This window comes from Molothrus ater, chromosome 2 (genome assembly GCF_012460135.2).
Source record: "Molothrus ater isolate BHLD 08-10-18 breed brown headed cowbird chromosome 2, BPBGC_Mater_1.1, whole genome shotgun sequence".
NCBI lineage: Eukaryota > Metazoa > Chordata > Aves > Passeriformes > Icteridae > Molothrus > Molothrus ater.
Window position 1 is genome coordinate 726,578 of NC_050479.2, and position 23,265 is coordinate 749,842.

At 48.6% G+C, this 23,265-nt stretch overlaps 1 protein-coding gene across 1 annotated transcript; it reads left to right on the forward strand.

The window, feature by feature from the left end:
• The first annotated feature begins 1,028 nt into the window (after positions 1 to 1,028).
• Positions 1,029 to 22,868, forward strand: IFNAR1 (interferon alpha and beta receptor subunit 1). Its single transcript, XM_054514040.1, has 11 exons — positions 1,029 to 1,388; positions 5,266 to 5,386; positions 11,001 to 11,185; positions 12,463 to 12,620; positions 14,165 to 14,312; positions 15,443 to 15,557; positions 16,703 to 16,902; positions 17,156 to 17,307; positions 18,105 to 18,258; positions 19,687 to 19,841; positions 20,881 to 22,868. The coding sequence occupies exons 1-11, from the start codon at positions 1,196 to 1,198 to the stop codon at positions 21,109 to 21,111; spliced, it is 1,812 nt and encodes a 603-aa protein (XP_054370015.1). The 5' UTR covers positions 1,029 to 1,195; the 3' UTR covers positions 21,112 to 22,868.
• Positions 22,869 to 23,265: the final 397 nt, after the last annotated feature.

Below are 23,265 nucleotides of genomic sequence, written 5' to 3' on the forward strand. Positions count from 1 at the left end.
AGAGGAGCTCTCTAATCTTGTGGTCAGAACTTGTGGCTGGCAAAAGGGAGCTGAGCCCAAGCCCCAATTCAGGGGCTGTAATACTCACACTGCATTTAATGCTCACCACATTTGAGAAATGGACAAACTGCAGCTAAAGAGAGATTCCTTCCTCCCCAGACAATCACAGAATCATGGAAGAGTTTGGGCTGGGAGGGACCTCATAGCCCACCCAGTGCCACCCCTGGCATGGCAGGGACACCTCCAACTGTCACCAGTGCCCAGCCTGGCCTTGGGCAGTGCCAGGGATGCAGGGGCAGCCCCAGCTGCTCTGGGCACCCTGTGCCAGGGCCTGCCCACCCTGCCAGGGAACAATTCCTCATTGCCAAGATCCCAGCCAGCCCTGCCCTCTGGCACTGGCAGCCATTCCCTGGGTGCTGTCCCTGCAGGCCTTGTCCCCAGTCCCTCTGCAGCTCTCCTGGAGCCCCTGCAGGCCCTGCCAGGGGCTCTGAGCTCTCCCTGGAGCAGCTCCGTGGCTCTGGGTTTGTTCCAAGGGCCGTGCAGGGCGGTGATCGCCGTGTGTCCCCTGCTGGGTCCGCGCTGTCACTTTGTGATACCGGCCAGGACCTGGGGCGGCACCGCGAGGGCCGGCGGGTCCCGACACCGCCCTCAGAGCGGCCTGAGCGCCCTCAGAACGCCTTCACACAGCCCCGACAGTGCCGCGACACCAACCCGACACAGACCTGACAAAGCCCCGACTGCCCCTCACAGCCCTGACCGCTCCCCACAGCCCTGACTGCCCTGACAAAGCCTCGATACAGCTCGGACCGCCCTCACACTGCCCTGACAAAGCTCCGACACCGCCCCTCACACATCCCTGATCGCCCCTCACAGCCCCGACACAACTCGGACCGCCCTCACACAGCCCCGACACCGCCCTCACACAGCCCCGACACCGCCCTCACACAGCCCCGACACCGCCCCTCACACAGCCCTGACCGCCCCTCACACAGCCCCGACACCGCCCTCACACAGCCCCGACACCGCCCTCACACAGCCCCGACACCGCCCTCACGCAGCCCCGACACCGCCCCTCACACAGCCCTGACCGCCCCTCACGGCCCTGACTTCCCTCACACAACCTCCAGCGCCCTCACAGCGGCCGGGCCGCTCCGCGCAGGCGCCGCCGCCGGCGCTTCCTGCAGCGCTGCCCTGGATGGCGGAGCCCGGGGCTGGAGGGGTAGCGGAGCCCGGGGAGGGATGGACGGAGGAGCCGGAGGAGCCCGGGGATGGATGGACGGAGGAGCCGTGGGGTAGAGGGACGGCGGAGCGGCGGCGGCTGTGGGTGCCGGGCGGGCGCTGGCTGGCGGCCGTGCTGCCCCTGCTGCTGGCCCCGCTGCCCTGCGCAGGTGGGTCCCGGGGCTCTCAGGGAGCGGGGCCGGTGCGGGGCCCCTCTCTGGGGCCGAGGGGGGAGCGGGGAGCGGGTCCCGCTGCGGTCCCGGAGCTCTGCGGGGATGCGGCGCAGGATAACGGTGTCGGTGAGGGTGTGTCGTGTTTGCTGGGCTGTCATGATATCACAGCAGGGTTTGGGTTGGGAAGGACCTCAGAGCCCACCCAGTGCCACCCCTGCCACGGCAGGGATACCTCCCACTGTCCCCAGTGCCCAGCCTGGCCTTGGGCACTGCCAGGGATGCAGGGGCAGCCCCAGCTGCTCTGGGCACCCTGTGCCAGGGCCTGCCCACCCTGCCAGGGAACAATTCCTCATTGCCAAGATCCCAGCCAGCCCTGCCCTCTGGCTGCCATTCCCTGGCTCCTGTCCCCATTCCCCTGAGGACTGTCCCTCTCCTCCACACCAGTCCCAGCCATTCCCGGTGAATTGCAGCGGTTGCAGCCACTGTGGGTGAAACAGCTTTGGATTCCCATTGTTTGGCTTGAAAATCACAGTCTGGCAGAGCCTAAAGGATAAATGAGGAAATGAGAGGTGGAATGGCAGGATGGGGGTTTTGGCTCGCAGGGCAGGAGCTTGTGCCCTGTCTTTTGTCCTTACACAGCAAAAAACAGCTATTGCCCAAAACCTGTTGCTGGAAGAGGAAGGATTGCGAAGCATTGCAAAGGAGGGCAGAGGGACTGTTTGTACAGGCAGGCAGTGACAGGACATGGCACAGTGGTTTTAGACTGCCAGAGGGCAGGGCTGGATGGGACATTGGGAATGAGGAATTGTTCCCTGGCAGGGTGGGCAGGGGCTGGGATGGAATTCCCAGAGCAGCTGTGGAGCCCCTGCATCCCTGGCAGTGCCCAAGGCCAGGTTGGACACTGGGGCTGGGAGCAGCCTGGGGCTGGGTGGGCTCTGAGATCCCACCTAAGCGGTGATTCTCACGCTGGAATTCCAATAGCTCTGTTTCAGTGACCTCTCCCTTCCCCTGGGCCAAGCCCAGCTGTTCCCTGTGCTGCTGCTTCTGGCCCTGGCTTTCTTTGCACATCAGGGTCCTTCAGAGCCTTTCCTGATGTCACGTCCAAGGGGCCTCCTCTTCCTTCCTGTGCTGAAATGTTGACTGAAATTTTCCGCTGGCTCCTGCAGCCAGGGATGTCGTAAGCATCGAGCATCATGTGCTCCTGCTGGGATTTCCCCTGACTGTGGGGTTTGCTCTGTTGCCATTTCTTGCTTTCTTCTGTTGCTGAACAGATTTTATTATATAATCATTATTGTTTTCAACCGTCAACGTTGCCGAACATCTCCTGAGCAAAGCAGTAACTTTTGTGTATTGGAACAGTTTGGGTTGGTTTGGTTTGTTTGAATTTGACAGGGGGAAGAGATGTGCAGATGTGCTAAAAGCATTTCTGGTTTTTAATCTCTTCTTTCCACAGAAGTCTAATCCCTTATAATGGTTTCTCAGAACCCAAGTGTCATCACACCCAAGTGGACAAACAGGAATTAGTTTTAAATGTCTAGCTTTAAATCATTAATAAAATAAGCCAGGAAGAAGTGTTGATTTTTAGGCTTGTTTTTGCTTATCAAGTTACTACCTAAATCACAAAATTTCCCTGCTGATTAAACACCACTGAGTTTGCTCCTTCCTTCCTGCATACCTGTTCATTGGGAAATTAATGATTTGTGGAATTAATTTAGGGAAGCAAGCGCAAAACTCGTTGAAAATAGGGAAATACGTGGAAGGGTGGATGCTGGATCACATCTTCCTGTCTGTTGGGAGAAACTGGCTCAGTACTCCAGGAAACAAGTACAGTGGTGTTGAACAGCAAAATGTGCAGGGCAAAGAGGGGAGGGTTAAAATATCAGACCTGCAGAAAAACCACAAACTTCTACCCATAAATTACACAGCATTGTTTTATTGGGTGTTTTTAGAAACCCCCAAAGTTTCATGGCACAGCAGCGCTAGTTAGAAGGAAAAGATTAGGTCATGTCTCATAAATTAGACCTCCACTAATTAATCTCAGCCAGGTTGTTGGGATTTTTTTTTTACACTGCTTCAAGCAAGTTGAAACGTTTGGAATGGATACAAAAGAGAACAATAAAATTCCTTCAGGAAGCTGAAATTTGGCTTAAAAGGAAAACTTAAAGAATTGCTGCTGCCATTCATCTTTCTCTTGGTTGGGAGTTGTGTTGAAAATGACCTTCCTGGGGTACTCCCCAGCTGTGCAAAACACTGGCCTGGCTTAAAGCACAGGCTGGGTTAAAGCACAGAAAGTCTCTGCTCAGAACATGGATCTGGACAGGATCCTCCTCCTCCTCCCACTGCTCCTGTTTGCCATCTGGCCTGCTGAGGTCTAACAAGGAGTTCTGGAAAGCCTCATGCTCAAAAAATTAAGGATTTGAAAGGATGGAAGAGAGACACTAAATATTTGAATTTCTACCCAAGGCAAAGAAAAATACTCTGATAATTAAAATGTTGTAGTGTTTTTATCAGTTGGAGTCTGTGGGGCCCTTGTTGTCACAAAGGGTTTTGGCTGAATTGTAACCATCTGTTGGATAAATATCTGGGGAAAAATCTGGTTTTCCCTTTGTTTTCTTATTTTCTGAGCAAACGTCCTTTGGCATTCTCTGGGTTTGTCCTGCTCTGTCAGAAGAGCAGCAAATTCCTGCCTTGTGGCAATAAATTCTGTAGCGGGAGCCACAGGGGTTTATTGAATTATTTGGCTTTTGTGGTTTTGTGCTTTCAGGAGTTATTTCCCAAAATCATGTGGGTCCAACTTAATTCTCCTAAAGGATTTTGCAGAATTCAGTCATTCTGCTCTTCCATACAATCCCTTTGTGGGCAGGGACCTTGTGTAGAAAAATAAATTGGGTTTGTAATGAAGAGCCTGTCCCAAAGTCAGGTTCAGGATAAGCCATCGCTGTCCAGAGAGTGCCCAGCTGAAATGGGATTTCTTGGCTCTGGTTTCCTCCTCATACAGTCAAATATCAGACTGATCCCAAACAGCAATTTCAGATACGGCTTCAAAATCGTGACCGTTGGGAAGTCATTAATAAATAACTTCAGATAAAATAGAACCGAACAAAATAGAATGTCAGAGCTAAGAGGTGTGGTTTGTTTTGTTTTGTTTTAATTTATTTAAATTTATTTTGTTTTAATTTTTATTGTTTTTTTTAATTTTATTTAAATTTTATTGCATTAAAAAAAATTTATTATAGCTAAAATTTTTATTTTAATATTTTATTGTGTTACTTATTTTATGTATTTTTATTTTATTATCTATTTTACTTTTTACTGTTTAGTTTTATTTATTTTATTTTTATTCTACTTTATTTTATTGTATTTATTTTACTAACTATTATTCTATTTATTTTAGATTTTATTTTATTGTGATATTTTCTTTAATTTTATATTAATATTTTCTTTACTTTTTATTGTAATATTTTATCTTAATTATATCCTAATATTTTATTTGTTTTTTATTATAGTATTTTATTTTAGCATTTTATTTTAATTTTATTTCAATAATTTCTTTTATTTTTTCTTGTGATATTTTATCTTCATTTTATCCTAATATTTTATTTACTTTTTATCATAATACTTTGGGTTTTTTAACATTTTATTTTAATTTTATCTTTATATTTTCTTTTCTTTTTTATCATAATACTTTATTTTAATTTTATCTTAATATTTCCTTTTCTTTTTTTTTTGTAATATTTTATCTTAATTGTATCCTAATATTTTCTTTGCTTTTTATTTTAGTATTTTATTTTAACATTTTATTTTAATTTTATCTTTATGTTTTCTTTTCTTCTGATTGTAATATTTGATTTCTGTGCTTGCTGGTTTCTCCTAGGCCAGAGCAGCCTGCCGAGCCCCGACAACGTTCAGGTGCACGTGGTGAACACCAATTTCACCCTGAGCTGGGACTACGGGGGGAGTGACCCCAGGGTGACATTCTCAGCACAGTTCCAGTGGTCAGTGCCATCCCTGGGAGCCAGCACTGGGAGCCAGCACTGGGACTACAGGGGCACTGACCCCAGGGTGACATTCCCAGCACAGTTCCAGTGGTGAGTGCCACCCCTGGGAGCCAGCACTGGGTTACAGGGGCACTGAGCCCAGGGTGACATTCCCAGCACAGTTCCAGTGGTGAGTGCCACCCCTGGAGCCATCCCTGGGGTTACAGGGGGAGTGACCCCAGGGTGACATTCCCAGCACAGTTCCAGTGGTCAGTGCCACCCCTGGGAGCCAGCACTGGGGTTACAGGGGGAGTGACCCCAGGGTGACATTCCCAGCACAGTTCCAGTGGTGAGTGCCACCCCTGGGAGCCAGCACTGGGACTACAGGGGCACTGAGCCCAGGGTGACATTCCCAGCACAGTTCCAGTGGTGAGTGCCACCCCTGGGAGCCAGCACTGGGACTACAGGGGCACTGAGCCCAGGGTGACATTCTCAGCACAGCTCCAGTGATCAGTGCCATCCCTGGAGCCACCCCTGGGGTTACAGGGGCACTGAGCCCAGGGTGACATTCCCAGCACAGCTCCAATGATCAGTGCCATCCCTGGGAGCCATCCCTGGGGTTACAGGGGCACTGAGCCCAGGGTGACATTCTCAGCACAGCTCCAGTGATCAGTGCCATCCCTGGAGCCACCCCTGGGGTTACAGGGGCACTGAGCCCAGGGTGACATTCCCAGCACAGCTCCAATGATCAGTGCCATCCCTGGAGCCACCCCTGGGAGCCAGCACTGGGTTACAGGGGCACTGAGCCCAGGGTGACATTCCCAGCACAGTTCCAGTGGTCAGTGCCATCCCTGGAGCCATCCCTGGGCTTACAGGGGCACTGAGCCCAGGGTGACATTCCCAGCACAGTTCCAGTGGTCAGTGCCATCCCTGGAGCCATCCCTGGGGTTACAGGGGGAGTGACCCCAGGGTGACATTCCCAGCACAGTTCTAGTGATCAGTGCCATCCTTGGAGCCACCCCTGGGAGCCATCCCTGGGGTTACAGGGGGAGTGACCCCAGGGTGACATTCCCAGCACAGTTCCAGTGGTCAGTGCCATCCCTGGAGCCATCCCTGGGGTTACAGGGGGAGTGACCCCAGGGTGACATTCCCAGCACAGTTCCAGTGTCAGTGCCATCCCTGGGAGCCACCCCTGGGAGCCAGCACTGGGACTACAGGGGCACTGACCCCAGGGTGACATTCCCAGCACAGTTCCAGTGGTGAGTGCCACCCCTGGGAGCCAGCACTGGGTTACAGGGGCACTGAGCCCAGGGTGACATTCCCAGCACAGTTCCAGTGGTCAGTGCCATCCCTGGGAGCCAGCACTGGGGTTACAGGGGGAGTGACCCCAGGGTGACATTCCCAGCACAGTTCCAGTGGTCAGTGCCATCCCTGGGAGCCAGCACTGGGTTACAGGGGCACTGAGCCCAGGGTGACATTCCCAGCACAGTTCCAGTGGTGAGTGCCACCCCTGGGAGCCAGCACTGGGTTACAGGGGCACTGAGCCCAGGGTGACATTCCCAGCACAGTTCCAGTGGTCAGTGCCATCCCTGGGAGCCAGCACTGGGGTTACAGGGGCACTGACCCCAGGGTGACATTCCCAGCACAGTTCTAGTGATCAGTGCCATCCCTGGAGCCATCCCTGGGGTTACAGGGGGAGTGACCCCAGGGTGACATTCCCAGCACAGTTCCAGTGGTCAGTGCCATCCCTGGGAGCCAGCACTGGGTTACAGGGGGAGTGACCCCAGGGTGACATTCCCAGCACAGTTCCAGTGGTCAGTGCCATCCCTGGGAGCCAGCACTGGGTTACAGGGGGAGTGACCCCAGGGTGACATTCCCAGCACAGTTCCAGTGGTCAGTGCCATCCCTGGAGCCACCCCTGGCTGCTGCTGCTGCTGGCCCAGCTTTGTCTCCCTGCTGGGAGGTTTTTTATAAATCAGTTTATTTATCACATGGAGCTTGCTGCTAATGCTGAACCACCAGCAGGGTTCTTGCAGGAGATCTGGTGGCACACTTAGAAGTGGAATTTAGGTTTATTTACAGAATCCCAGAATGACCAGGTTGGGAGAGACCTTCAAGGCCATCGAGTCCAGCCCAGCCCCAACCCCTCAACTGAACCCTGGCACCCAGTGCCACATCCAGGCTTTGTTAAACACACCCAGGCATGGGGACTCCACCACCTCCCCGGGCAGCCATTCCAGAACTTTCTCAGCCTTGCTGGAAAAACCTTTTCCCTGCTGTCCAGCCTGGATTTCCCTTGGTGCAGCTCGAGGCTGTGTGCTCTGGGTGTGTCAGTGCTGCTGGAGAAAGAGCCCAGGGCCAGCTGAGCCCAGGCCCCTTTCAGGAGCTGTGCAGAGTGAGGAGGGCAGCCCTGAGTCTCCTTTGCTCCAGGCTGAGCACCCCCAGCTCCCTCAGGGCTTCCTCACAGGGTTTGTGTTCCCAGCCCCTCTCCAGCCTCCTTGGCCCCTCTGCATGTGCTCAAGAGTCTCAACGTCCTTCCTAAATTTAGTCTCTTGTTTCTTTGGTTTCTGTAGCTGTGGCCACACACAGAGGATTTGAGGGAATTTTCAGGATAACTTTCATCTAATTTCTCAGAGTTCATTAACCCACGTTTCTCAGCTGCAAGCTTAATGCCCAGACAAAACAATTTAAGGTTTGTTCTTAAATATTTCCTTGGTTTCCTTCAGTTGTTCCACATCCCAGTTCTTTTGCACACATGAGCACAGGCATTTTGTGGCACTTTCCTGACAGGTAAATATTGAAAAACATTTCTGAGATAAAGTTACTGAAATTCTGAGCAACCTGGGATCGTGGAAGGTCCCATGGCAGGGGTGGAGCAGGATGGGCTTTAAGATCCCTCCCAACCCAAACCATTCTGGGATTTTGGATTTAAAAAAAATAGCTCTTATTTTCCAATATGTGGATAAGAGCAGCTGCTTTGAAAATAGATTTATTTTAAAAATATCAGACTGGTCTGAAAGACAAGGTAGGAGTTGAGGATAAACAATTACTGCTTCAAGTCTGTGCCTCCTTTTTTTGGCCAGACATTTTAAATGTCTCTTTAAATCTCTTTCTTCACTGAGGTGTGGATGTGTGTTGATTAAAAAAGAGCTGCTGAAAAGCTGATTATTGCTGAACTCCACTTTTCACCTCTGTTTTTTATTTTCCCTTAATTTCCATTCCTGGCTCATGTTATGATTAGTGGAGTTCTGCTGCTTTTATGCTCCTGTACCCACTTTTGTCAAGACTTTAAAATTTCTTCCCATGAATTATAAAATCTTTGCCAGGCTAAGAAATATAATAATCCTGAGGATGTAATTCTGTGTTCTGGCAGTTGTAGGATAATTTATAAGGAGATAACACTGATTGCACTGCTGATAAAGCAGCATGAAAAGGGGTGATGTTTATTAAAGTTAAGAAGAAAATAAGAATAATTTCAGTGGTTGTGGGTTGGATTTATCCCAGGCTATTTATCCTGGGATGTGTTATAAATAACTATGTGGTTATTGTATTTTGTTATTACTGGCTTTTCTAAATTATTTTGATGGAGTACAGTTTGTAATCTCCTTTTAACTGCTTTTGATATAGTATAATTTGTCAGCCTTTTATAGTTAATACTCTAATCCCTGTGTGGATTGTATATCTTAGTGTGATAAATATATATTGTAGTTTAGGCTTTTGCAAAATATTATGCACTGTGTATTATAAAATTAACTTCTGCAGAAGTAATTGTAGTAGTGAAGAAATAATAATAATAACAATAATAATACCAACTTATTAAAAATAAAATAATAAAATAATAATTGTAGTTGTGAAATAATAACTAATGCCTGTATTTTTGTAACTAACTGACAATAGTGAAATACCTATTCAATAGTGAAATAGCTAATATTGATTGAAAGTACTTGTAAAACTGGCTAGAATGTCTGTATTATAAGAAAACATTGGAAAGAACCAGGCAAATAGCACCAAAAGAGCAAATTAAAATCCACCACTGCCCCTTGGGCTAGCAGTAACTGTCAAACCACAGACCAGAAGAAATAAAATACAAAACTCAAAATCCTGTCTGTGAGGAAATAAAATACAAAACTCAAAATCCTGTATGTGAGGAAATAAAATACAAAACGCTCAAAATGCCATCTGTGAGGAAATAAAATACAAAACTCTCAAAATCCTGTATGTGAGGAAATAAAATACAAAACTCTCAAAATCCTATGTGCATTGTGCTCCAAGAAGATGAAATCAAGGGTCAAACTGAGATAAGGAATTCCTGGAGCATGTGAACTCCAGGGCAGGTTGAATATGTATAATCTGCATGGAAATGCATTTGAGCCATGCACTGGGAGAGTACCTGAGAGCTGCTGCAGTCAGTGTGTGCTTCTGGCAGTCTGCCAGGCACCCCAGCACTGGAACTGGCCCTGCTCCCCCTTATTCAGCTTGTCACAGTCTGAAGAGTGAGCCTGGGGTCTCACAGGCTCTTGATCCCAGGGTGTTGGTCCTGGTGGTTTTGGTGAGCCCAGGGTGTTTATCCCGGAGTGCTTATTCTGGAGCTGTTGTTTAATCTGGGCTGTTTCTCCTGGGCTGTTGTTTCTCCTGGGGTGTTGTTTATCTGGGGTGTTTCTCCTGGGCTGTTGTTTATCTGGGGTGTTTCTCCTGGGGCTTTTGTTTATCTGGGGTGTTGTTTATCTGGGCTGTTTCTCCTGGGGCTGTTGTTTCTCCTGGGGTGTTGTTTATCTGGGGTGTTTCTCCCGGGGCTGTTGTTTCTCCTGGGGTGTTGTTTATATGGGGTGTTGTTTATCTGGAGTGTTTCTCCTGAGGTGTTGTTTATCTGGGCTGTTTCTCCTGGGGCTGTTGTTTCTCCTGGGGTGTTGTTTATCTGGGGTGTTTCTCCTGGGGCTGTTGTTTATCTGGGGTGTTTCTCCTGGAGCTGTTGTTTCTCCTGGGGCTGTTGTTTATCTGGGCTGTTTCTCCTGGAGCTGTTGTTTCTCCTGGGCTGTTGTTTATCTGGGATGTTTCTCCTGGGCTGTTGTTTATCTGGGCTGTTTCTCCTGGGGCTGTTGTTTCTCCTGGGGCTGTTGTTTCTCCTGGGGTGTTGTTTATCTGGGGTGTTTCTCCTGGGGTGTTGTTTATCTGGGGTGTTTCTCCTGGGCTGTTGTTTATCTGGGCTGTTTCTCCTGGGCTGTTGTTTCTCCTGGGGCTGTTGTTTATCTGGGTTGTTTCTCCTGGGCTGTTGTTTCTCCTGGGGTGTTGTTTATCTGGGGTGTTTCTCCTGGGGCTGTTGTTTCTCCTGGGGCTGTTGTTTATCTGGGGTGTTTCTCCTGGGCTGTTGTTTCCCCTGGGGCTGTTGTTTATCTGGGGTGTTTCTCCTGGGGCTGTTGTTTATCTGGAATGTTTCTCCTGGGGTGTTGTTTATCTGGGTTGTTTCTCCTGGGGCTGTTGTTTATATGGGGTGTTGTTTATCTGGAGTGTTTCTCCTGGGCTGTTGTTTATCTGGGCTGTTTCTCCTGGGCTGTTGTTTCTCCTGGGGCTGTTGTTTATCTGGGTTGTTTCTCCTGGGGCTGTTGTTTAATCTGGGCTGTTCTCTGTCCCGCAGGCCGGAGCCAGACCCCACGGGCTGGCAGGAGCTGCCAGGGTGCCAGGCTGTGGCTGGCACAAGCTGTGACTTCTCCTCGGCCATCTCAGAGTACTATGATGTCCACTACGTGCGTGTGAGGGCCCAGGCAGGGCCACTGGTGTCCCCATGGTCCCAGGACCTGCAGATGGTGCCAGAACAAGTTGGTACGAGCTCGGGGCTGGTGGGGACACTTGGCTTCCTTTAGCACCTTGGAGGAGTGTGCTCCCCTGCTCTGCTCTGGTGGGACCCCACCTGCAGAGCCTCCAGCCCTGAGATCCAGCAGCAGGAGGACCTGGAGCTGCTGCAGGAAGCCCAGAGGAGCCACGGGGCTGGAGCCCCTCTGGAGCCAGGCTGGGGGAGCTGGGATTGTCCAGCCTGGAGAGGAGCAGCTCCAGGCAGAGCTCAGAGCCCCTGGCAGGGCCTGCAGGGGCTCCAGGAGAGCTGCAGAGGGACTGGGGACAAGGCCTGCAGGGACAGCACCCAGGGAATGGCTGCCAGTGCCAGAGGGCAGGGCTGGGTGGGATCTTGGCAATGAGGAATTGTTCCCTGGCAGGGTGGGCAGGCCCTGGCACAGGGTGCCCAGAGCAGCTGGGGCTGCCCCTGCATCCCTGGCAGTGCCCAAGGCCAGGCTGGGCACTGGGGACAGTGGCAGGTGTCCCTGCCATGGCACGGGTGGGATGGGATGAGGTTTAAGGTCCTTCCCATCCCAAAGCAGTCAGGAATGAGGATTGTGGAAAAACCACGTGTGGTTTCCACTGCTGGTAACAGCAGGACAGAGGGAATTTCCCAACAGGAATAGGAGATCAGCCATCTGCAGGTCATGGAATGCTGTAATTCTGTCTTTTCTGGAGAAGGAAAACTATTCCAGGTGGTGCTGGTTTCCTGACTGAACTTCTGTCACTCTGTATTTTCCCAGATTATTTATTGGAAAAGTCCTTTTTGACAGTAGATTTTTGCAGAATCCCAGACTGGTGTGGATTGGGAGGGACCTTAAAGCCCATCCCATCCCACCCCCTGCCATGGGCAGGGACACCTCCCATAGACCAGGTTGCTCCAAGAACCCCATTTTTGGGAAGTTTGGCTTTTCAGCAGTTTCAGTGGTACTGAATCCTTTCTTTGAAGTTGGATTTATTGGTCTGAGCTAAGTCTCTTGCCTTGCAGGTTTTAGAATAATTTATACTGATTTTTTTGGAAAACATTTGCTGGTAATATTTAATTTTAACTGCTTTTAGAACCTGGTGATGGTAGTTGGTTGTTAGGTTAAATTTCTTTTAGAAACTGTCTGAGTCATGAAAACTTAAGGTCCTGTGGGTGATTATTCAAAAGAATTAAAAATAAGAAACCATAGGCAGGTATTTTAGGTTTATTATTTAAACCACTTTTGGGGTGTATTTTCTCAAAGTAGACATGTTTAGCTTCTTTTTTCTTTCCATATTTGCAGCTCAGATTGGTCCACCAGGACTGGAATTGCAGTCCACAAATGGAGTTGTAAAAGTTACGATTTCTCCTCCAGAAGCAAATCAGGGGAAAAAAATGTGGATCAATGATCTGAGTTTTAAATATAACCTGGTCTTCTGGGAAAACTCCTCACATGCTCAGGTATGAGCACTTCTTTACTTACCTTACCAGAACTGCCAGAGATGGACTTGAATTTGTGCTCTGGAATGGAATTGTTTGCTCCTGTGTGTTTGAAAGTTGGGTGAGGTGGTTTTTTCTTGGTGGGATGATTTTGTTCTTACCATAGCATTGTTTTATTGGAATTGCCCTGATCCAGGGGCTTTTTTGAGGTGTTGCCGTTGTGAACTGGTTTCCAAGGCAGCATGTGTGTCCTGCAGAGCACCCAGAGCTCTCCTCTGAAGAGCAGGGAAGAAACTCTTCCTTTTTTACCCTTTTTAGGGAAGTGAGGATCATTTAAATTAGGGCAGGGATCAAAGGCCAATCTGTGTTCTTTTGGGAGATCAGATCAAATTCATCACTTCAGAAAGGACCTTGAGGGGCTGGGGAATCCCTGAGGGAGCTGGGCAGGGGCTGCAGAATCCCTGAGGGAGCTGGGCAGGGGCTGGGGCTGGAGCAAAGGAGGCTCAGGGGCCCTTGTGGCTCTGCACAAGTCCCTGCCAGGAGGGCACAGCCGGGGGGGAAACACAGGAATCAGGAAAGGACAAGAGGGAATGGCCTCAAATGGCACCAGGGGAGGTTCAGGTTAAAGACAGAATAAAATTCCCCTCTCAGGGTGGTCAGGCCTTGGGCTGAGCTGCCCAGGGAGGTTTGGAGTCCCTGGAATTGTCCCAGAGCAGTCTGGATGTGGCCCTGGGGACAGGGATTGGGGTGATGCTGGTGGGGCTGGGGTGGCACTGGGTGATCCTGAAGGGTTTTCCCAGCCTTGATCCTGGGATTCTGAGAAGATCCAACCTTCAGGGCAGGTTGGATCAGTCACAGCTCTCTGATGCTCAGCCTGGAGCAAAGGAGGCTCAGGGGGGACCTCAGTGCTCTGCACAGCTCCTGACAGGAGGGGCAGGGAAAGGAGGAGAGGAAATGGCCTCAAATGGCACCAGGGCAGGCTCAGGTTGGAGACTGGGACAGAAAATTTCCCTGGCAGAGTGGTCAGGCCTTGGGCTGAGCTGCCCAGGGAGGTTTGGAGTCCCTGGAATTGTCCCAGAGCAGTCTGGATGTGGCCCTGGGGACAGGGACTGGGGGGATGCTGGTGGGGCTGGGGTGGCACTGGGTGATCCTGGGGGCTCTTCCCACCTCTGGGATTTTGGGATCACACACCAAAGGAGCAAAAGGCCCAGAAGTACAAGTGGGTAGGTCAGTGAAAGCCAAAGGCAGAGCAGGGAGGAGGGTCTGGGTGATCAGGGCTGGAAAGTCCTGCTGCTTTCTGGGATGTCTGTGGGGTGAACTCCTGGTCATGCCCAACCCCTCCCCAGTTCCATGGCAAAGGAGCCCAAAATATTCCTGTCAGTCACTGGCTGAACTGCAAACTTCCCTTTAGGATTTCTCCAGCTCAAACACTCTCCTACTTTCTCTATTCCACATTTTTAGGAGTGGTATGATACAAATGGGCTGAAATCCTGCAGAATGATCATTTAAAATGTTCCTGGGGATGCACAGTTGCCCTCACAGCTCTTTGTGTTTGTTTCTTCCAGCTCCAGAGCAGAAAGGTTTTCCCTGTTGACACCATTGATCACCTTGCCCCAGACAGCACCTATTGCTTCAAAGTCCAAGCAAATCTCCCTAGTGAGGGAAAGGAAGGCTTGTTCAGCCCCACCAGCTGTGTGAAAACCACCCAGAAAGGTACCCAGGAAATGAGGTTACCTGCAAATGGTAACTTCTATTAGACTGGCACACAGTCAGTTGTTCTGAAGCAGCAGGAATAGGCAGAAGGGCCAAATTCCTCCTCATTTTGGTATAAAAAAATAAATATATTATTATATATATTTGCCCTTCTTGATCAACACAAAACATGTCAAGGGTAGAGTTTTAATAGTACAAGAAGGTTTTTGCCATGAGGCAAACTTTGACATTAATTTGGAACAAAAACTTCTTTGTGTGCTTTGGAAAACTCTTCTTTTTGAATCAGTGACTGAATCAGGAGGTAAAAAACCAAAAGCCTCTGGGATACTTGGCACTCAATGAATGCACAGAAAGTTGAGTTGAGCTTAAAAAAATGCCGGTTTTATATAATCCTTGGTGAATTGATTGTTACAGCTGCTGAAGAAAGGCTTTGAGGGGGCAGTTTGCCACCTTGTTATGTAAAATTAAATTCTTTTCTGTGCTGTGCAGTTGCTTTTAGATGTTTATTTTAGGAAAAAAATAACTGCAGAAAGTCAAATATTAGATTGGACTAGGGTGGTACATCATAATGAGTTGATGGTAAATCAAAATGTAAGTAATTGATGGTAAATGAAAATTATTTTATACACAAAATACATTAATTGATACACATGTGTCTTAAAAACATTTAAAGAATACATGTATATTTTTTAAAATACTAAAATAATACATGTGTATCTTAATAAAATATTACAATAACTGATACATGCAAGTTTTTATTATCTTATAAGATATTAAGTAGTTGTCACATTCATACTTTAACAAAATATTAAAACAAAAAATCAAAATGTACAATAAAAACAGATGTGTATTTTATGTATTTTTCTCCTCATGTTATTCCCAAACCAGTTTATTTCTGCTCCTCTCAATATTTGTGTACTTTAATTTTTTTCTGAATTGATTTTAACTGATTTTTTAAATTAGGATTTTTAATTTTTTTTAAATTAGGTTTGATGGGATGCTTTGCATATCACAGCCTGTGACTTGCAATCCGTATAGTGAATAATCTTTATGTTTTCATTACTGACATGAGAAATGTCCATTCCCATGAAGCTTTTTGGTAACTTTGGGCTTCCTTTCCCCCTGAGCAGTGAACGACCTCCTGTGTGCCACCAACCTGAGCGTCCTGGCTCTGAACATGAAATTCCAGCTGCTTTGGAGCGGCCAGGGAAATCAGGATGTGAACTACACCGTGCAGTACCTGTTGTGAGTTCAGCCATCCCAGCCCTGCCACCTGCAACCCCACCTCTTGTGTTCTGCTGGTGCTTCCTAGAGGTTAAAATGGAATAGTTGGTGGCTTTGTACGTTAATGGGAACGTGATGGGCTCATTGCTGTTAAAGAATTCCATGTTACCACCTGAGCCTGGGATTTCAGGGACTGGGCTGCTTTTGGGGCTGTTAAAGTCCTCTCCTGAATGCTGAGGGACATTTTTAAAGCTGGGAAACTTGAATTGCTTAGTGGCTTTTTGAATGGGGAGAAATTAGATGAGTAAAAATGAGCAAAAATACAGGTGGTGGAGGTTTCAGTTGTCAGCAGCTTGGGTTTCTTCTGGGCAGACCCAAACAGGGGAGGAAACACAAGGTAGCACGGTGTGGCCCATCAAGAAAATGGTGTGGCCCATCAAGAAAATGGTGTGTGACATAAAGAAATGGTGTGTGACATAAAGAAAATGGTGTGTCACATAAAGAAAATGGTGTGTCACATAAAGAAAATGTTGTGCCCCATAAAAAACCCATCAAGTCATATAAAAACCCCCTCATGCCATGTGAAATAACCCTTGTATCACATCAAACCCCATCCTATCACACACAAAGCCACTGTATCACATAAAGAAAACTAGATAAAAATCATATTGCATCAAAAAATAAGGAATGCCATAAAACCCCCATCATATCCCATCAAATCCCATTGAATCACATCCATAAAATCCCATTAGGAAGCAGCTCTATAAACCTGTATCTCAATCTCCAGCTGCTGCATAAATATTGTGGCCAGCACCTAACAGAAGAGGAGGGACCCCCTGGCATTCCTTGGGAATTCTTTGGCATGGCAGGAAATCCATGGACTGCACAGAGCTACGTGAGAACTTCTCATTTGGACTTTCAGAGCCTGCCCACCCCACATTTCATTTCTCTGCTGAGCCTTGGTTAAAGCCCTAATTTGTATTCCCTGGCCCTTTTATCTTCATTGTTCCACTCAGAAATGTCTCATATTAAAATGCTGATTTTTTTTTTATTTTATTACTAGAAGCCTTTTTGCCCAAAACTGAGCCAAGTGCAGCACAAACAAATACGATTTTCTTGAGGAGCTCAGGGAGCTGACATGAGAACTCTTGAATTCTCTGTTGCAGTGGCTACGTGAAGAATCTCCATGATGATTACTCAAACAAGTGGCACAATGTCCCCAGGTGTGAGAACATCACCAGCACCTGGTGCAACTTGTCCTCCATCATCACCACCACTGGGTTTTATTACCTGCGAGTGCAGGCCAGGGGGGGACACAACAAATCCTGCTTCTCCAAGGATGTCAAAGTGGATCCTCTGAAAACAAGTAAGGAAATGCTTTCCTGAAATGCTCATTGCTCAGCAAACTCCTGCCAAATGTCTTTATGGGCTGACAGGAGGGGGGACTTCACAAGAATATAGTGAAATTAATTCAAATGTTTCTCAGGATTTGATATTCTGAATAAAACTATGAAATTATACTTCTAACTCTGTTTCTTCAAGATTATAATGGATTTCACTGGCAGTCTTTGAAGCAATGTTTTTAGTTGGATTTTTATTATTTATTTTATTGTTTTCAGATGGAATTGGCCCTCCTGGTGTAAGGCTGGACCTCAGTGACACTTTGCTCCACATCATTATTTCTCCTCCAGGAGATGAGGATGAAGCCATGAGGGACCATTATGACTTGTCCTACAGGATCCTGTACTGGAAGAATTCCTCAGATGTGAAGGTGTGAACAAATTACAAACAATATAAGATTCATTCTGACTTAAATCCTGAGTTTCCATTCTCCCTGAGGATCTCCTTTCCAAAAGAGGCACATTTGTGGTATATCAGTCTTAAAAAAAATCAGTTTATTGGGTTTTCTAATGAAAGATTCTATCAAAAACCTGAGCACTGTGACTTTTATCACCCAGTGGTTGAGATTTTTATGTAACTCTCTTAGAAATCTGATCACTGTGATTGTTATCTCCCAGTGATGGGGTAAAATCTCCATTTCCATGGATGAGTCTGTGTGCAATGGGATGGAAAAAGCTCCTCAAACACTGAAGTCCTGCATCCTTTAGCTCACAATTTAATGGATCTTTCCATGTTTTCTTTAAATGCTTCTTAGGGTAAAATATTTCACAGTAATTGGTAAAAAGGGCAGCAGAAGAGAAGGAAGCAAACTGCAGCAGGAAGGAGTTTCCTGGGAACTGGGACATTTCAGAATGGGGAAAGCCCTTGGTTCTTGCCCAGGAAGTGTTTGCTGAGTTCTGCTTAGGAGCTAAGGGGGGTGGTTTATTTATTTTACTGAATCTGGGTGCCCAGGGAGGTGGTGGAGTTCCTGGAAATGTTCCAGAGGCACCTGGGTGTGGGACTGCATGAGCTGGAAAGTCTCTCCAGCCCTGCAGGTTTGGGGTTGCAGCAATGTGTGACATTTCACAGAATCACTCCTCCATCAGAGGCTGCAGCTCTCACCTCTTTGAGCCTCCTGTGCTGCCCATGGGCTCTGATCCCTCCTCTTCCCCTGATTTGCTTTTCCAGGAGGAGGTGAAGCAGAAGGAGGTGAAGCAGACCATAGCCACAGTCCCTGATGTGTCCCCCTCCAGCCTGTACTGTGTCCAGGTGCAGGCCTTCTCCGAGCCCTACAACAAGAGCAGTGCCTACAGCCAGCAGCAATGCATCCACACCCCTGCAGGTGGGCACAGCCTGGCAGAAATGCATCCACACCCTGCAGCTGCAATTCTTACCCCTTCCCTGGGAACTCAGCACTCCTGCCAGCACTGGCAGCACCTGGCTGGGCAGAGAGCTTCAATTCCCAGCCCCACATCTTGGCAGGGAGCAAGGAATCACTAAATTCCACATTTTCAGGGGTATTTTAGCCTTGAAACTGTCTTAGTCCTTCTGGGAATGGGCCTCCTGTGCTGGAGAGTGAGGAGATAAATCAGATTTGTTAGGGCTGAAAGCTCCTCTTGGTGCCAAGGGAGAGTGGGAGGATTGCACTCACTCAGAGCACAAGAACAAATCATGGTGAAGGTAATTGGCCACATAAAGTTTTATTAACACTATGAACATTTCTGACTCTTCAAACTGCCTTAAAGCCAAGAAAATGTAATAACAGCAATGCCTGGCTCACATTCAGGATTCATTTATATTGTGGTCCTCACTGCTGTGTCTTATCAAACCTGAAAAGAACCAAAAGCTACTTTTTCCTGAATAAGAAAATATTTTAATCTATTTTCCTAGGTATTCCTCTTCCCCTTATCCTGCTACCTCAGTGAATCTCTAAATCCAAGCATTGCCTTCAAGACAGACCCTGCTCAGACATTTTTATACCCCAGAGTGAAAATCTTCTATTCTTTGATCATGAAATAAGACCTGATTGTGTCCTTTGGATTACTTGGAAAGTGGCTGCTGGTGCCTGTTCATTTCAGTATCACCAAACTCCTTTCAGTTTCTTGAGATAATAATGGAATTGTGGAAGGGTTTGGGTGGGAAGGACCTTGAGGATCATTTCATTCCCACCCCTGCCATGGCAGGGACACCTCCCACTGTCCCCAGTGCCCAGCCTGGCCTTGGGCACTGCCAGGGATGCAGGGGCAGCCCCAGCTGCTCTGGGCACCCTGTGCCAGGGCCTGCCCACCCTGCCAGGGAACAATTCCTCATTGCCAAGATCCCACCCAGCCCTGCCCTCTGGCACTGGCAGCCATTCCCTGGGTGCTGTCCCTGCAGGCCTTGTCCCCAGTCCCTCTGCAGCTCTCCTGGAGCCCCTGCAGGCCCTGCCAGGGGCTCTGAGCTCTCCCTGCAGCTGCTCCTCTCCAGGTGAGCACCCCCAGCTGGTGCTGGGGTGATGGAGGGACTGGAGCACCTTGGAGGTCTCTTCCCACCTTGGTGATTCTGATTTTCTATTGGAAAATATTTTGTGGCTTCTTCAAGCAAAATTATCTCAGACACTGGCACAGCATCGCTTTTCCCTGGTGCCCATGGCTGTGGAAGTGTTGGGGAATGTTTCCATGATGTGGAAATGTTGAATTATTTGATAAATTCTGCAGAATATTTGGAGCTGTGCTTTAATTTCTGCTGGTTGTGAATACCTCGACTAAATGGTTTTTATTCCCAATTTTAGGTACATCTTTAGCTCTGATCATTTCTGGGATTTTCGTGGTTGCCCTGCTGGTTGTCCTGCTGGTGGCCTCTTCTCTTGTTTTTGTGTTCTACCAAGCCTACAACAAAATCAAATACGTGTTCTTCCCCTCCTGCCAGCCCCCCCTGAACATCGAGGTGAGCTCTGACTTCTCACACCTTCTTTGTAGGAAAATGAACTTTAAATATCATGGAAAAAAAGATGTTTATGTGTTATGGCTCAGCCAGGGTTCATTTCAGAGGTTTTATCAGGTCTCCAGAGCTTTGTCCAGTGTCCAGCCTGGCACAGGTGCTGCTTAGCAGGGATCCTCTTCTGGAATGAGAAGGGCAATGCTCAAGTGTGTCTTGAAACCTCTGTACCTGGATTTTCTTTTCATTCTTGTGTGGCCTCCTCAGGCTCTAATCCATGAAATCTTGCAATTCTCTGGTGATTGACAATTGAGAGCAGGAAAAGGGATGAGATAAAATGTTGGAGTCACCCCTTAGTGATGGATTCAGTGAATGCAGCTGGGAGGTGGGAGCTGGGATCTGGCCCAGGAACAGGGACAGGAGCAGAGGGAACGGCCTCAGGCTGGGCCAGGGCAGGCTCAGCTTGGACAGCAGCAGCAATTTGCCCATGGAAAGGGAGCTCAGGCCTTGGCAGGGGCTGCCCAGGGAGCTTTGCAGTGCCCAGCCCTGCAGGTGTCCCCTGCAGGTGGCACTGAGTGCTCTGGGCTGGGGACAAGGTGCCCATGGGGCACAGCTGGCACTGCATGGGCTGGCAGGGCTGGGCCAGCCCCAGGGATTTGGGGGTTCTGTGAACTAAAACTTCATCCTAAATCTGAGCTGGTGACCCTAGGGAAACAAGGAGTGGGAAACCACACATTGCTGCTCAACTTGAGCATGGTTTGGGTTGGAGGGACCCCAAATCCCACCCAGTGCCACCCCTGCCATGGCAGGGACACCTCCCACTGTCCCCAGTGCCCAGCCTGGCCTTGGGCACTGCCAGGGATGCAGGGGCAGCCCCAGCTGCTCTGGGCACCCTGTGCCAGGGCCTGCCCACCCTCACAGTAAAGAATCTGATAAATAACATTTGTGTGATTGTGGTGTTTAGCAGAATTAGTATTTAATTATTTAAATCAGTCTATAATTATTACTTATGGATGTTCATCTCTTCCCCTTCTGCTTCTGTCCTCAGGGATTTGGAGCACAGCCCTTCAGCAGCCCTTACTTGTCAGCTGCCACAGAGGAATCAGTGGAAAATTGCTGTGTGATTGAATCCATGATCACAGAGGAGGGAAATCAGATTGTTTTCACAGACTACAACCATTCCACCCAGAGCAGTCGAGACTCAGGGAATTATTCCAACGATGACAACACTTCTGGGAGCAAAGGATCCAAAGAAACACTGGGAAAGGAAATCGTGTAACTTTGGGAAATCAGAGTTCCTTTGTGGGATTGTCAACTTCACAGACACTTCAAACCTCTTTGTGATGGAAGTCCCAGCCTGAGGGGACACTGTGACCTTTGGGATCCTCAGGGGACACTGTGACCTTTGGGATCCTCAGGGGGGTCACTGTGACCTTTGGGATCCAATGGGGACACTGTGACCTTTGGGATCCTCAGGGGACACTGTGACCTTTGGGATCCTCAGGGGACACTGTGACCTTTGGGATCCTGATGGGACACTGTGACCTTTGGGATCCAATGGGGACACTGTGACCTTTGGGATCCTCAGGGGGACACTGTGACCTTTGGGATCCTATGGGGACACTGTGACCTTTGGGATCCAATGGGGACACTGTGACCTTTGGGATCCTGAGGGGACACTGTGACCTTTGGGATCCTCAGAGGACACTGTGACCTTTGGGATCCTCAGGGGACACTGTGCCCTTTGGGATCCAATGGGGACACTGTGACCTTTGGGATCCAATGGGGACACTGTGACCTTTGGGATCCTCAGGGGACACTGTGACCTTTGGGATCCAATGGGGACACTGTGACCTTTGGGATCCAATGGGGACACTGTGATCTTTGGGATCCTGAGGGGACACTGTGACCTTTGGGATCCTATGGGGACACTGTGACCTTTGGGATCCTCAGGGGGACACTGTGACCTTTGGGATCCAATGGGGACACTGTGATCTTTGGGATCCTCACGGGACACTGTGACCTTTGGGATTGCTGGGTTTGGGTTCCAGAGCTGCCCTTGCTGGGGGAGCTGCTCAGGCCTGGCTGGGAATGACCCCAGTGTCCCCACCCCACCCAGGGCTGTCCCTCTGCACCAGGAGCAGCTTTGGGCACTTCTGTACTTGAAGCTGTGAGCTGAGCACTCCCTGCCTGCTCCAGCACCGTTCTGTGTGGGGTCACTCCCACAGCGTTTACACAGCCACAGGAATCCATGCTGGACACAGTCCTGTGGGATTGCCACTGCCAGCCCCTGCCTGGCCCAGCAGGTCCAGAGCTAAAGGTGCCAAGGGAGCAAGAGGAGCAGCAGTGAGGAGGCTGGGGTTCCTCACAGGGTTCCTCACAGGGTTCCTCAGGAGGTTCCTCAGGAGGTTCCTCAGGGGATTCCTCATGGGATTCCTCATGGGATTCCTCACAGGATTCTTCATGGATGTGCCTGGGAATGTTCCCAGTGCTTGTTCCACGTCTCGCTCCCCATCCCTGGAATGTCCCAGGCCAGGCTGGACCCTGGGGCTGGAGCAGCCTGGGACAGTGGGAGGTGTCCCTGCCATGGCAGGGCTGGGTTGGGATGGACCTTGAGGTCTCTCCAAACTCATGCTGGAATTAGCAGGACCCTGGTGAATTTAGGAGATGCCTTTAGCAGAGGGCTGAGCTTGGCACTCAGAGCTTTCCCTCTTTTGCCAACAGACTTTTCTTTGGACAATCAGGATGTGCTGCAGTAGCATTTCAGTTTTCATATTCCATGTTTTCCATGCTGACTCCACTGTCTTCCAGTGCCCTTTTTTTTTTAAAGTCTCTTATTTTTTATGAAGAGACTGCTTTGGAGTCAGCTGGGTTTGAGCATCCTGTGGACTGCTGTTGTTTGTTCTCTCTTCTCTGGGAACTCTTGGTGTTTATGTATCTTTTTTTTTTTAACTTTGAAGATACTACCTAATTTTATAAATTTCCTATCCCTGTGTTCATTGAAGAACATAATAAATTTTGCACATTTGCTTCTTATCCCTCTCTTGGTTCTGTGTGTTTTTGGTGTAGTGACATGGAAGTTGCCCTGTGGATACTTGGGAAGTTCCCATGAGGAGCTGTCCTTTCTGAAAAACCCAATGTGAAGGGTAGAATGGAATATCCCATATAAATTACACAGAAATGGAATTAATGGCATCATTTGGACAAAAGTTAATTCATGGGAAGGATTTCACTGCCAGATTTTAAGCAAAGCACCCAGTGAATGTTCCTGAAAGAGGCAGGATAATTCACAGGCAGCCCCATTTTCCTCTGGAGTGCAGAACCACATGGATCATAATTAATGGATATTTATTGTTATTATTATTATTGGATTTTGTGCTCTAAGTGTGCTTACAGAAAATCTTGTACCAGCTCTTTCCAGTGGGGCCAGAAG